This window comes from Daucus carota, chromosome 9 (genome assembly GCF_001625215.2).
Source record: "Daucus carota subsp. sativus chromosome 9, DH1 v3.0, whole genome shotgun sequence".
Taxonomy (NCBI): Eukaryota; Viridiplantae; Streptophyta; class Magnoliopsida; order Apiales; family Apiaceae; genus Daucus; species Daucus carota.
The window spans coordinates 38,590,809-38,605,812 of NC_030389.2; the positions used below are offsets into that span (position 1 = coordinate 38,590,809).

The window sequence follows — 15,004 nt, forward strand, 5'->3', positions numbered from 1 at the left end:
TTCGTCACAATCTTTACTTCTTGGACTCGAGTGATAACGATTTCCACTGTTTACTGGTCTTCCGGTAAAATGGGATAATTTGACTCTTTGACTTCAGCTTTGCTTGTTTGGGTTTGAAGATTTTTCTAATTTTAAACTGAAAAATATTTATTTGTGTGATATGTTAAAAAATGACTTAAATTTAGAAATAAGTCACAATCTGACTTAAAATCAGAAATTTGTTTGAGATTTTTTCAATGAATTTATTTTTCTAATTATTTTATAAAAATAATTCATAAGACATCAATTATTATTAATAATTTTTATTTCAATTATTATATATTTTATAATTTTTAAAATTATTAATAAATCAAAATTAGTCAAAAAAATATTTTAAATTCTAAACTTATGGTATAAATCGAATTAAGTCATCATTGAAATTCGTAAGTCTATCACTTCAGCCTAACAGGCCACTGAAGTTGTTGCTTCAGGAAGTAAATAAAATGTTGTTTATGTACAGAAAGTCAGAAACACAAACTCTTGGCGTTTTACATGTACATGTCAAGTTCCATAATATAAACGAGTTGATCTTTTTTAAAAAGTTAGTATATAGAGTATATGATTGAATTTTAGATATAATAATGAGTTAATTACATTCTGTAACCCCTATGATTGATCCAAACACAGTTTAGTACCTGAACTTTAAAACGTGACAATATGTACCCTAAACTTAACATTCTCGTGCAAGTTGTAACCCCTAGTCACTATTTCGTCCAAATCTACCGTTAACTTTAACTGTTTGAGCGGTAACTGTGTGTATATCAGTTTCTAACAGCTACTTTACCCACTGTGACCCCTCAAAAATTATGTATTATATTCTGAAATTATTTCTGAACACACACAACGATGTAAAAAAATTTAAAAAAATTTTAAAAATATGTATCTAGATTTAGAATCTGAAAATTCATTTATTTTAAATAAACGATGTAACTTATTTTAAAATTTTTAAATAAGTACATATTTTAAAAATTATTTTAATTCTTTTTTTGCATCGTTGTGTGTAGGGGTGAGCGTTCGGTTCGGTTAACCGAAAACCGGACCGAATAACCGAAATTTTTTCGGTTCGGTTAACCGAATTATAAATTTCGGTTCAGTTTTCGGTAGCGAAAATTCTACAATTCGGTTTTTCGCTTATTGGGTTTTTAACTGCCGGTTAACCGAAAACCGAACGGTTAACCGAATTTTCAATATTTAATAATATTTAATAATATTAATAATACATATATTAGTTATTTACACGGCAAGTTTCTAGCAATTCGATAACAAAACTATACTCCCTCCGTCCCCCTGAGTAGTATACATTGGGGGACGGGGACGCGGCACGGACTTTAATGCTCCTGCAAAATGCAGTTGTGCAATCTATTTTTAAAATTTTTCTTTTCTGAATTAAAGTTTGGATGTTATATTTTTATACAGAAAAAGAAAATCTCGAAAATAAGTTATGGAACTATATTTTATAAGAGTATTGAAATGCGTGTCGAGCAGTTAAAAAGAAACGTATAGAATTAAATGGGACAGAGGGAGTATTACTCTAAAATCTTCTTCTTCTCTGGAGTTTTTGAGAATCCCAGGACCTAATATATACACTTCCGATGTGTGCTCCTAAAGTTAGAAAACGTCTTGTTCAAATCCCAACTCAAGAGTGCTGCAATTTCATTTCAGGTCTGCGCTTTTTAGCCTTCCTGTGTTTCATTTTTTAAGTTTCTGTTATCTGGGTTTTCATCTGTATTGCTTTACGTTTTTGGCTGAGTTGATACCACTGAACACAGCAACACTCACATGTACTAGTTGTTGGTCTTGAATTTCGGTTTTTAATTTCGGTTTTCGGTTATTACCGAAACAATAATTTCGGTTTTGGTTATAAACCGAAAAAATTTCGGTTCGATTTTCGGTAGGTAATTTTTGCTCATTTCGGTTTCGATTAACCGAAAAAAAGTTCGGTTTCGGTTTCGGTTAACCGAATGCTCACCCCTAGTTGTGTGTGCTCAAAAATAATTTCAAAATATAATACATAAACTTTGATGGGTCACATAGAGTAAAGTAGCTGTTAGAAACTAATATACACACTGTTACCTCTCAAACAGTTAAAGTTAACGGCAGATTTGGACGGAATAGTGACTAGGGGTTACAACTTGCACGGAAATGTTAAGTTTAGGATGCATGTTGTCACATTTTAAAGTTCAGATACTAAACTGCGTTTGGAGCAATCCTAAAGGTTACAAAATGTAATTAACTCGATAATAATCAACATCTCTTTTGCACTTAACTCCTTCGAACCTGGAACCGTTTGATTAATTTAGAAAAAATGTTTAATATTTATTAATAAGAAGTTATTTACAGGTAAAAAATAGTTTTTATTTTGTGATTTGGATATTTTGTTTAATATTTACAAATTATTGAAAATAAAAAATATTATAATAATAAATATTATAAATAATCGTTTAAAATGAGTTTTTATATTATCATAAAATGAAATTTTGAAAATAAAAAATCGCTAAAATTTAAATTTTAACCTTCTATATTCAAACTTATTAATTAAAATTTTTTTATAATTTTTGTTATACCAATTAGAAAATGGTTGGCAGTGCGGGTTTGTTTGGCGGGTGCTTTTAAGCCCCGGTTCTCTGGAGTTTTAAGTTAGAAATAATTATTTGTACAGTTTGTATAAAAAGTCAAGAATTACCTATAAAAAATTAAAAATATTAGCTTGTTTTTATGACTTCAATTTTTTTCCCAAACACTTTAATCACTTATAAATCATAACTTGTTTCTAAATTCTACTTCATTTTTTTTACTTTATGGAACAAACACTTAATTTAAATTTACCCAAATAGCCCTGTTTATTCGGTAATCATATAGATCTATTTTTGTAATTTTAATTTGTTCAGTTTGTAATATTAAAGCTAATTAGGTAATTCTTGTATCGACAGTTAATGACTGTTCCTAAATATTTGAGCGATTTTATCATACGCGGACTCATTGGACTCCATCTGTTAAAATAAAATAATTCTCTAAATTCATTAATAATCTTTACACGATTCTTAAAAATAATCCTGCCGTACAAGAGTTATATGTTGCGTTTATCCAACAGGCTGAAATATAATTAGATCACATGTATTTAAATTTATATCTGATCAGCTTCAAATGTAATAATCAGGCATATTTTAAAAATGTCAGAAACAATCCTATTCAAAGAATTTTTTTATGTTTGTTTGAAAACCAATGACATAGAATAAGGTCCCATGCATAATGCATTGCAATTGAAACCTATAAATAATCTGCTATATACTCAAACTTAACCAGATATTGCATTCCCCATAACTAGTTTCTTGGCGCATCAACTTAGATATTTATAAGTCATGGCTTCAACATTCAAAGCATTTTTCAGTACTTTTCTTGTTCTTATTATTAGCTTATTCTCCACGGCTAATGCAGCATCTCATCCCGGGCTCAATTTATTTCGAAACTGTAAATTCGACAAGATTTTTCAGTTCGGAGATTCTCTTTCCGACACCGGAAATCTTCTTCATGAGAGGCCATTTGATATGTCTGGTAAACTACCATACGGCAGATCATACCACAACAGACCTACAGGACGGTATTCCAATGGTCTCATTGTGATCGACTATATCGGTACACATAATTTACATATTTCTATGTTTATTTGCGTATTTTGTGAATTGTAAAAAAAATTGCGAGAATCATATTATATTCTAACAGTTTATTTGAACAGCATCGGCAGCTGGTCTTCCTTTGTTAAATCCGTATGAGGGAAGAAGGGCACATTTTAGGCACGGAATAAATTTTGCAGTGGCGGGTTCAACTGCACTCCCTGTCAGAACTCTGGCTTCGAAAAATATACATGGCGCACCAACCAATAGTTCTCTTGATGTGCAACTTCGTCGGATGTCTGATTACCTTTCTTCTTACTGCAAGACAGGCTCTGGTATTTCATAATACTAAATGAGTATTATCTATAATTAATCGTCTGACACTTGATTTAATTTTATCGACGTTTAATTGTGGCTTGTGACAGATTGCAGGGACAAGCTTAAGAATTCATTGTTTATGATGGGAGAGGTGGGAGGTAATGATTATAATTATGCATTGTTCGGAGGCAAATCCATCGAAGAGGTCAAGAATCTTGTTCCAGAAGTGGTTCAAGTTATAATGGAAGCAACAAGAGTAAGTGTTGTTTAACTATTTGCATTTACATGTTTGTGTTAATGTAACTGGTTTGGCACTAATAATTAAGTATCTGGTTTATCGACGAATTCTGACAGCAAATCATCAAGCTTGGAGCGCGTAAAATTGTTATTCCTGGAAACCTTCCTATAGGTTGTGTTCCATCTTACTTGACCATGTTCCAAGGCAACAGCACTTTTGATGAAAACCATTGCTTGAGGGAGTACAATGAGTTTTCAATTTATCATAACAGGCAATTGAGAGGAGCCATTGAGAAGTTGAAGAAAGAGAACCCTGCTGTCACTATTGTTTATGGGAACCTCTATCATGCATTGCAGAGGGTTTTCTCTCGAGCTACTTACTTAGGTATGTGTTTCCTGATTTTAAGTAGACTAAATTTCAAGTTGGTGTGTAAAATTTTCGATTTTTTACAAAATGTTGCTTATATATTAAAATACCAAAATTATAGACATCTAATGCACGGTTTTGAATGAGAGAAAGAAGTGAGGAATCCTCTTTTCGACTCTGACTCTCCCATTCCAGTCGTTGCTTTTCTTTCTGTTACTTCAAAATTAGCTGAGCTTTTCCTGGGAGTATGGCATGGGTTACTTCAGCCGTAGCGCCTGGTACTCGAACATTGGCTCGAGGCATTTTCTCTACCCCTTCTTACCCTGAAAAAGAAATAATGAGTCGCCGTTGATACCGACACATCTGAGATCGCCAAATGTTCGGGAGGCAACCTTCCGGCCGCCCAACGACCTATAACGCTAGTCACTATTCCCACTGGGGCTAGGAAGTAAGCCTCACAACCCAAATACGAGCCTGCTTTATAACAATAGTAATTAATCGTTGTTGTTTCAAGGTAATCTATTCACCCGTCTAGATAATATTTTTCCTTGTTCGCTAATAAATCGACTAATTAAACACCTTTTGAAAATGGGTCGCTGTCAACTCCCGTTAATGATACACGTTAAGGATTAATAATTATAAAAAAATTCAAAATGATTGTTAAAGTTTGTTGATAATCGGCTAATATTTGTGAAAAAGTGAACTTTAACCATCTTTATAAAAAAAATTTAATATTTAATTCTTGGCGATGTATCATTAACGAAAATCGACGACAACCACTTTTCTAAAACACCGAAGAAAAGTGTAACCACAATTTTGTTGTTTAAGAATTTCAACCTACATTTTGCAAAACTTTGAAAATTTTGTTCACATCCTGGAATTTACTCTTTTAAGAATAATTTTTTTGATTCCTAAATATGAGTCCGTTGGTGTTATTTTAATATTTATAGGATTTGATGGAAATTCGTTGCAAAAAGCTTGTTGTGGAAGTGGCGGTGATTACAATTTTTCATTTACAAGGTTTTGTGGATTCCCAGGAGCTGCAGTATGCTCAAATCCGAATAAACGCATAAGCTGGGATGGAGTTCATCTAACTCAGCAAGCTAACAGATATTTGGCAACTTGGCTCATCTCCAACATGGCACAAATGCTAAAGTGCCCGGCTTCTTGATATAATTAGTTATAGTACTTCATTCCTAGTTAAGTGTGGTTGAAAATAAGAGGTTAAGAGACTAGTTAGAGCAAGTCCAACACTATGCTAAGAGGTTCCCTAAAAATATTATAAAATAATATGTCTTAGTGATTTAGCACAAGATTTAGCACATGAGCTCCAATAGTACTCCCTATATCCATTCCCTATTATTATCTATGTATATTATAAATCCTGAACAGTGCCACGTCATCAATGCCACATATTTCAAAAAAAGTCCACCTCAATGCCACATATTTTAGAGTTTGCCATGTCATTATAATTTCCCTTATTTATTTAAGCATATCAGAATAATCAATCACATATCTTTGAATTCCTAAAATTGAGCGTAATCAATAACTGACAATTATATTAAATTTTGAATAGTAATGCAATAACTACATTCCATAATCATAGCATTTTTTTAATGTTAAATTTGTACGGAACTAATTAAAATTGAAGATAATAATTATATTGAATATACTGCCACAATTGTTAAGCTTATCATGTATCATATAACTACGCTTTAATTATATTAACTTATTAACTTATATATAAATAAATGAAGTGTTTAAAAATTGAAATTTATAATTATATTTTTATTTAATATTTAATATCCGAAAGTCGTCTAAAATTTAGCTATGTTACAAATATGTTGCTTTTTAATTTTCGGAATAATATATATTACATTTTCTAACATGGTGATATAAATATTTTTATAATAATATTTTATGTATTAATAATATATTTATAATAATATTTTTATAATAATATTTTCTAACATAGTGATATAAGTATGTATTAAGCATTTTATGTAGGTCAACTTAATCATAGTAGATATGTGCTATTACTTAGAGACAGTAATCGGGTCGATCGAAACGGGTTTCACAAATTCCAAAATCGAATCCAAACTATATTATAAATCCTGAAAATGCCAGATCATCAATATCACATATTTCAAAAAAAAAAGTCCAAGTCAATGGCATCTATTTTAAATTTTGCCATGTCATGTAATATTCCATACTTATTTTAGACCACTCAGATGCCCTAAGATTCCTAAAATTGTGCGTAATTAATGGATCGGTCGAAACGGGTTTCACAAATACCAAAATCGAACCCAAATTATATTATAAATCCTGAACAGTGCCAAATCATCAATACCATATATTTCGAAAAAAGTCCACGACAATAACACCTATTTTAAATTTTGACGTGTCATATCATATTCCATATTTATTTTAGACCAATCACATGTAATCTTTATCAAGATATTCATAAGGACCTCTCTGCACAACTCTTTGCATAAGGGGATCTCTGGATAGATGAGCCTCCATTTGACCTTGCCACCAATTGTAGTTGTCAGAACCTGTAAGTAGACGAGCTCTAAAATCGGACTTTTTCTGAAAGTGATATAAGTATTATAAAAAATATTTTTATAATAATATTACGTCATTAATTAGTATGTATTAAGCATTTTATGTAGGTCAACTTAATCATAGTAGATATGTGCTATTACTTAGAGACAGTAATCGGGTCGATCGAAACGGGTTTCGCAAATTCCAAAATCGAATCCAAACTATATTATAAATATTAAATAATGCCAAATCATCAATGTCACATATTTCAAAAAAAAAAAAAGTCCAAGTCAATGGCATCTATTTTAAATTTTGCCATGTCATATAATATTCCATACTTATTTTAGACCATTCAGATGTCCTAAGATTCCTAAAATTGTGCGTAATCAATGGATCGGTCGAAACGGGTTTCACAAATACCAAAATCGAACCCAAATTATATTATAAATCCTGAACAGTGCCAAATCATCAATGCCACATATTTCAAAAAAAGTCCACGACAATAACACCTATTTTAAATTTTGACGTGTCATATCATATTCTATATTTATTTTAGAACAATCACATGTCCTAAATATCCTAAAATTGGATGTAATCAATGACTGACAATTATATTAAATTTTGAATGGTAATGCAATAACTACATTCCATAGATCGTAGCATTTTTTGAATTTTGAATTTGTACACAACTAATCAAATTTGTAGAAGATAATTATATTGAATATACTGTCACAATTGTTAAGCTTATCATGTATCATATAACTAAGCTTTAATTATATTCATTTATATATAAATAAAGTGTTTAAAAATTAAAATTAAAATTTGTAATTATATTTTTATTTAATATTTAATATCTGGGAGTCGTCTAATATTTAGCTATGTCACAAATATGTCAATTTTTAATTTTGAGAATAATATATATTAAAGTTTCTAACATAGTGATATAGATATTATAAAAAGTATTTTTATAAATTTTAATATTACGTCATTAATAGTACGTTTTAAACATTTTATGTAGGTCACCTTCATCATAGTAGATATGTATCACTGTTACAGATAGCAATCGGGTCGGTCGAAATTGGTTTCTCAAATACCAAAATGGAACCCAAACTTGAAAAATTCAGGAATCTTAAACCTGAACTTGAAGAATATTACACGAGTAATTATTATTTATTCAACAAATAATATTAAATATATATAAAATATTAAATATAAATATCTTAATTTTGTTTTAATTTTATTATATATGAAATAATAAATATATTATAAAAGATATTATGTATATATGTATGTATGTATGTATTCGGGTTCGGGTTCGAAATGAATTCCGGATTTTCAGGTCGGGTTCGAATCAAACCCGATCCTGGTCCAAAAATTATTCGGGTTTAAGAACAAATTATTATCCGAAACCCTATAATTTGGGTTTGGTAAAACACAATCCGCTCGGTACGAGTTAGACTCGGGTCGGGTAGGGTAGAATCGTGACTGCCCAATCCCTCATGAAACAAGAATGAGGTATAACTATCATTATAGTGGATAGTCATTCAAATCTATTTTTTCGATTTGACTTATAATTTTGATGTTCTTATTAACATAATGTTTTGTTTGATATATAATTTTAGTTTAATATTGTTTGACATATAATTTCACTTGAATTTTTTTGATATATAATAAACTTAAGTATAAGAGAGTTATGTCTAATATAATTTTTTTCTTCCTACTTTATATTTTATTTGAAAATTCAAATATAATTATTTATTAAATGTATTTGTGAAATAATAATAACAAAATTCAATAAAAATTTGAAGCCCGTGCGCGAAGCGCGGGCAAAAACACTAGTAATATTATTAAATTTAAACAACTTTGGTGTGGAGGAGAGAGGGGAATGATGTGGAGGAGAGAGGGAAGTGAATATTTTAATGATAAAAATAGTTTAGAAGTGGCTAGCATATTCTAAAAATAGGGAAGGGGAGGCTTGTGCAGTTGTGCTAGTGATTTAGCACATCACTAGCATAGTGTTGGAGTGCAATTTTATCCCATATTCCTTATTTTTGGATTTAAGACTTGATTTAGCACACCTATTGGACTTGCTCTTAGTAGTTTTGCTTAATCTATCCTATGCATTTTCTTGATGCAGAAACTAGCTAAACAGTTTCCTCCCTCACAATAATTAAATTTTTTTGATGATATTCTTTGACCGTTTAATTTAACTTTTAAAAAATTGCTTATTACTTATAAATAAGTTTGTTATAAGTGAGAGTTAACTTTTAAATTATGTGTTTGGATAAATTTTTTTGTGTTTACAGCTTATGAGGTATAAAAATTTATTAATATAATGATAAATTATTATAGACTATCTTTTAACGTGATCCTCTACATTTTTGTAAAATCAAATTTCAAATACAAGAATAAATCTTTAATTAAATTTAGGATTTTCAACTTCTCAGCTTTTCACTTATAATTTGAAAATTGACTCATAAATTATTTATATAACGTGTTCAAATAAGCTGATTTCGACTTATAAACAAAAAATCGGGCTTGAAAACCATGCTAAACACCCTATTTTTTATCTTTCAAATAATACTTCGCATAATTTGATCATATATAGTAGGCTTTTTCTATCATTATTCAAAATACGAAATGGATGACAGTCCCTCGCATATAATTGCCTGAGATATGTTAAATAACAAAATTACTAGCAATTTTCCTTTGCACGTAATTAAAACAGAATCAAAATTCAAATAAATCAACTATTAATTGTTAATATCATTTATATTATTAATTATCATTATTATATTTAAAATAACAAAATATAATAATTTTCTAAATTCATTAATAGTCTTTACACGATTTATATCTTAAAAATAATCTCGCCGGGCAAGATTTATATGCTGTGTTGAGATTCAGGCTGGAATACAATTAGATCACATGTATTTAAATTTCAATCCGAAAATCTTCGGATGTAAAAATTTTACATATATTAAAAATCTCAAAAACAATCCTATTCAAAGTGTTTTATGTTTTTCTTTAACCAGTCCGAAATAGAAAAGGTCACATGTATTACAATTGAAACAATGAAACCTACAGAACTTCGGATATATTTCGGCTATATAATTAAACTTCACCAGATATTATTGCATACCCCATAACTATTTTCTTGGCACATCAAGTTAGATATTCGAAAATCATGGCTTCAAGATTCAAAGCAGTTTTCTATACTTTTCTTGTTCTCATTAGCTTATCCTCCATGGCTAATGCAGCATCTCATCCCAGGCTAAATTTATTTCGAAACTGTAAATTCGACAAGATATTTCAGTTCGGAGATTCTCTTTCCGACACCGGAAATCTTGTTCATGAAAGGCCATTTGATATCTCTAGGAGACTACCATACGGCATAACATACAACCACCCTACTGGACGTTATTCGAATGGTCTTATTATGATCGACTATATCGGTACACATAATTTACAAATTTCTGTGTTTTATTTGCGTGTTTTGTGAATTGTGCAAAAAATTGCAGAATGAATTACGAGAATCATGTTATATTCTAACAATTTATTTGAACAGCATTGGTAGCCGGTCTTCCTTTGTTAAGTCCGTACGAGGGAAGAAGTGGACATTTTAGGCACGGAATAAATTTTGCAGTAGCAGGTGCAACTGCACTCCCTGTCGAAACTCTGGCCTCGAAAAATATACATGGCGGACGAACCAGTAGTTCTCTTGATGTGCAACTTCGTTGGATGTCTGAGTACCTTTCTTCTTACTGCAAGACGGACTATGGTACTTCAGAATACTCAATTATTATTATTATCAATAATTAGTGTCTCACACTTGATTTAATTTTAGAGTAAATTTTAAGATGTTGACTAAAGTTTTCAAAATTTTACAAGATGTGGCTAAAATAATAAAATTGTGGGTGAACTTTTACTCTATTTGTTAAAAAAGAGGCTGTTGTCAACTTCTGCTAATGATACGCAAGATTAAAAATTAAAGAATATGGTGGCTAAAGTTTTTACATTTTCACAAAATATTGATCGATTATATATCATCAACAAACTTCAGCACAATCTTGAAAATACTCTTTAATTTTTTATTCTTAACTGCATATCATTAACAGGAGTTGAGGCCACTTTTATAAAAAAGGGGAGGAAAAGTCCGACCACGGTTTTGTTATTTAGAAAAATAAGCCAATATTGTGTGAAGATCCGAAAATTTTAGCAACCATCTTAAAATTTCTCTTAATTTTATTGAAGTTTAATGGTGGTTTGTGACAGATTGCAGGGACAAGCTTAAGAATTCATTGTTTATGATGGGAGAGGTGGGAGGTAATGATTATAATTATGCATTATTCGGAGGCAAAACCATCGAAGAAGTCAAGAATCTTGTTCCAGAAGTGGTCCAAGTCATAATGGAAGCAACAAGAGTAAGTGTCCCTCTAAATCATGTGTTTAATTAACTATTTGCATTTACATATATATGTGTGTTAATGTAACTGGTTTGGCACTAATAAGAATCTGTTTTATCGACGAATTCTGACAGCAAGTCATCAAGCTTGGAGCGCGTAAAATAGTTATTCCTGGAAACCTTCCTATAGGTTGTGTTCCATCTTACTTGACCATGTTCCAAGGCAACAGCACTTTTGATGAAAACCATTGCTTGAAGGAGTACAATGAGTTTTCAGTTTATCATAACAGGCAGTTGAGAGGAGCCATTGAGGAGTTGAAGAAAGAGAACCCTGGTGTCACTATTGTTTATGGGGACCTCTATGGTGCATTGCAATGGGTTTTCTCGCGAGCTACTCACTTAGGTATGTGTTTCCTGATTTTAAGCAGGATAATGCTTCATGCACAAAATTGGTTACAATTTTTTTCACAAAATGACATGTGTTAAGTTTTGATTGGAATGATTCTTAGATATGATTTTGTCCGTGTTGTTTTAATATCTTATAGGATTTGATCCGAATTCGTTGCAAAAGGCTTGTTGTGGAAGTGGTGGTGATTACAATTTTTCGTTTACAAGGATTTGTGGATTCCCGGGAGTTGCAATGTGCTCAAATCCGAATAAACGCATAAGCTGGGATGGAGTTCATCTAACTGAGCAGGCTAACAGATATATGGCAACTAGGCTCATCTCCAACATGGCACCAATGCTGCAGTGTCAGGCTTCTTGATATAATTTTAGTGGGTGTTTGGCAACCATTTTAAGTCGGACTTCTCGGCTTATAAGTTAAAAGCACTTATTCGTACTGTTTGTGTAAAAAGTCAAGAAGCAATTATAAAAAACCAGGAATGCTAGCTTTTGTTTCAGGACTTCTACTTATTTCTCAAACACTTTAATCACTTATAAGTCTTATCTTGCTTCTAACTCCTACTCTACTTATTTATTTTAAGCAATAAGCACTTATTTTAAACTCAGCCAAACGGTCCCTTAGTACTTCATTTGTTAACTGTGGTTGAAAACGTAGCTTAAGAGGTTAAGAGACTAATTAGTAGTTTTGCTTAATGTATCCTAGACATTTTCTTCATGCAAAAACTAAACATTTTTCTCCACACACGATGATTGTAAATTTCTGATGATATATCTTTAATCTCCCAAATAATTTGGTCGTTTTGCATTCACTATGTTTAGAATATAAACTATATAATAAGCCAACATATGTATAATTTGTAGTCCTACTTTTTGTTCACGTTTTTTTGGTTTGGTCAGCTTTTTTTCGTTATCGTACTATTACTTAAAAAACGTCTCTCGTTCGAATTCTATCTTCTAATGAACATTGGTTTTACAAACCAAAACAAACACTACAGAAAACAGACACCTCCGCCATTTGTCTTCCTCTCCAACTTTTATCTGAGTTTTTGATAAATCGGCAAGCTATGTTCGTTATTAATCAATCAAATTCGACCCAGTTTTAGTAAATGGAGACCCATTTTAGATCTGGGTTTGTAACACTTATTGTTATTATACTGTTATTTTGTGTATCTTCTTCTGGTGTTTCTGCACAAACTCGAAAACCTAAAAATGCACAAGTTGCTCTTAAGGCTAAATTGTAATCGGATTTCAAAATTTACGCCGGTAAATTGAACGCTGTTAATAATGAATGTTGCGGTACATGCCCAAAATTACCACCTGTAAAATTTAAGTGACCCACCCAAAATTCATAAAATAAGTTTTGGGCCGCATGATATTGCTTTACAGGTTCATATATGTACTCTTATACTCATATCATATGGCCCATATTAAGGGACCGTTAACTTCAAACCCAACTTTATTCAAATTCCAATTCGACCGTTGGAAGATCCTACACTCTTATTATTCAAACCCTAGCCCTCAATTTTCATATCTTCATCTCATTCTCAACATATACACACACATATATATTATCGAATACCGGATATCGAATACGGAATATCTGTAATGGCGCTGAGGAGTCTTGATAATGCCTTGCCTTTGGTTCAAGAAAGGCCTAAAAAACAAGCCAAGGTGTCTGTTGCTGCTAAATTGAATGCTGTGAATGATGAAAATGTGGCCCCTTTGCCTCCGGTTACGATCCCCGATGCCGTCGATTATGTTGCTTCTGATGATCTTGAACCCCTTGATGACCCTGATCTCAAGATCCAGGTGTGTGTTTGTGTAATTGTTTATCGTAGTAGGTATTGTTTTCGGGTTTTGAATTGTTGACTCTTACTTGTTTGATAAAATGCAGAGCCTAATTGAGGGGTTGGAATCGAAGGATTGGGTGAAAGTGTGCGAGTCTTTGAATGATGCTAGGCGCTTTGCGTTGTTTCACTCTGATCTGTTGTTCCCCATCTCGTAAGAGATTGAATGTTTTTTATTTAATTGTGTAGAAACTAGAAAGTGATTGTGTAAGAAGTGGGTTTTAATTGAATTTGGTTGATGTTCGTAGGGATAAAGTAATGCTTGTACAAGTGAAGGCAATGAAGAATCCGAGAAGTGCTCTGTGCAAGACTGCTATAATGGCTGCATCAGATATGTTTAAATGTTATGGTGATAAGTTGCTTGATGACACCACTGCTGATGCACTTGATCAGATGGTATATATTTATGCATATCTATGAACTATGAATAGGATTTATGTATTTTATCTTGTCTATTGTTTGATCGGACAGGTAATTTTTAAGTTAATTGATGTTTTATTGTGCCTGCAGCTCCTACAACTATTGCTCAAGGCTTCTCAAGACAAAAAGTTTGTGTGTGAAGAAGCAGAAAAGGCATTAAAGATAATGGTAGATTCCATTGCACCACTTCCCATGCTGCAAAAGCTCCGTGTATACGGAACTCATGCCAACCCGAGGGTCAGGGCCAAAGCTGCAGTTTCACTATCTCAATGTGTTTCAAAGATGGTATACTTTATTTTACGCGTTAACACTATCTATATGACTATGACTGCTGATCCCATGAGTAAACTTCTGTATTTACATGTTTTCAATTCTAAATTCAGGAGCTTGAAGGAATGAAAGAGTTTGGGCTGGTTCCATTGATCCAAATGGCTGCGAAATTGTTGAATGATAAGCTCCCAGAGGCAAGAGAAGCAGCTCGAAATATGATCTCACTAATGTACAAGTCATTCACGGAGGGTGAAGAGCAGAAAGAAGAGGCATGGCAAAACTTCTGCCAGACTAGTTTGTCAGCTATTGATGCGCTAGCTGTTGTTAAAATTGTCTCTTAGAAATCAGATATCAATGTTAGCTATTTGCATCATATTCTGGAAATGTAGAACTCGTAGATGATGCAGCTACCGCTGCAGCAGGATTTGCTATGGTCGAATGCTAGTCAGTTAAGCAATGCCAATAATATCGTATCTTTGTTTTCTATATATATCCATCCTGGTGTACCTCTATTTATATCCCTGTCTCTGTTTATCTTTAA

General features: G+C 31.9%; 3 protein-coding genes across 3 annotated transcripts; all 3 read left to right on the forward strand.

Annotated features, from left to right (window-relative positions):
• Positions 1–3,366: 3,366 nt before the first annotated feature.
• Positions 3,367–5,931, forward strand: LOC108201591 (acetylajmalan esterase). Its single transcript, XM_017369881.2, has 5 exons — positions 3,367–3,672; positions 3,773–3,985; positions 4,076–4,224; positions 4,323–4,590; positions 5,523–5,931. The coding sequence occupies exons 1-5, from the start codon at positions 3,399–3,401 to the stop codon at positions 5,741–5,743; spliced, it is 1,125 nt and encodes a 374-aa protein (XP_017225370.2). The 5' UTR covers positions 3,367–3,398; the 3' UTR covers positions 5,744–5,931.
• Positions 5,932–10,239: 4,308 nt separating this feature from the next.
• On the forward strand, positions 10,240–12,463 carry LOC108201936 (acetylajmalan esterase). Its single transcript, XM_017370281.2, has 5 exons — positions 10,240–10,571; positions 10,685–10,897; positions 11,392–11,540; positions 11,657–11,924; positions 12,067–12,463. Exons 1-5 carry the CDS (start codon positions 10,304–10,306, stop codon positions 12,285–12,287), a joined length of 1,119 nt encoding a protein of 372 aa, XP_017225770.1. The 5' UTR covers positions 10,240–10,303; the 3' UTR covers positions 12,288–12,463.
• A 975-nt stretch (positions 12,464–13,438) lies between these two features.
• LOC108200939 (uncharacterized) lies at positions 13,439–14,953 on the forward strand. Its single transcript, XM_017369212.2, has 5 exons — positions 13,439–13,735; positions 13,821–13,927; positions 14,022–14,169; positions 14,284–14,478; positions 14,577–14,953. Exons 1-5 carry the CDS (start codon positions 13,532–13,534, stop codon positions 14,802–14,804), a joined length of 882 nt encoding a protein of 293 aa, XP_017224701.1. The 5' UTR covers positions 13,439–13,531; the 3' UTR covers positions 14,805–14,953.
• Positions 14,954–15,004: the final 51 nt, after the last annotated feature.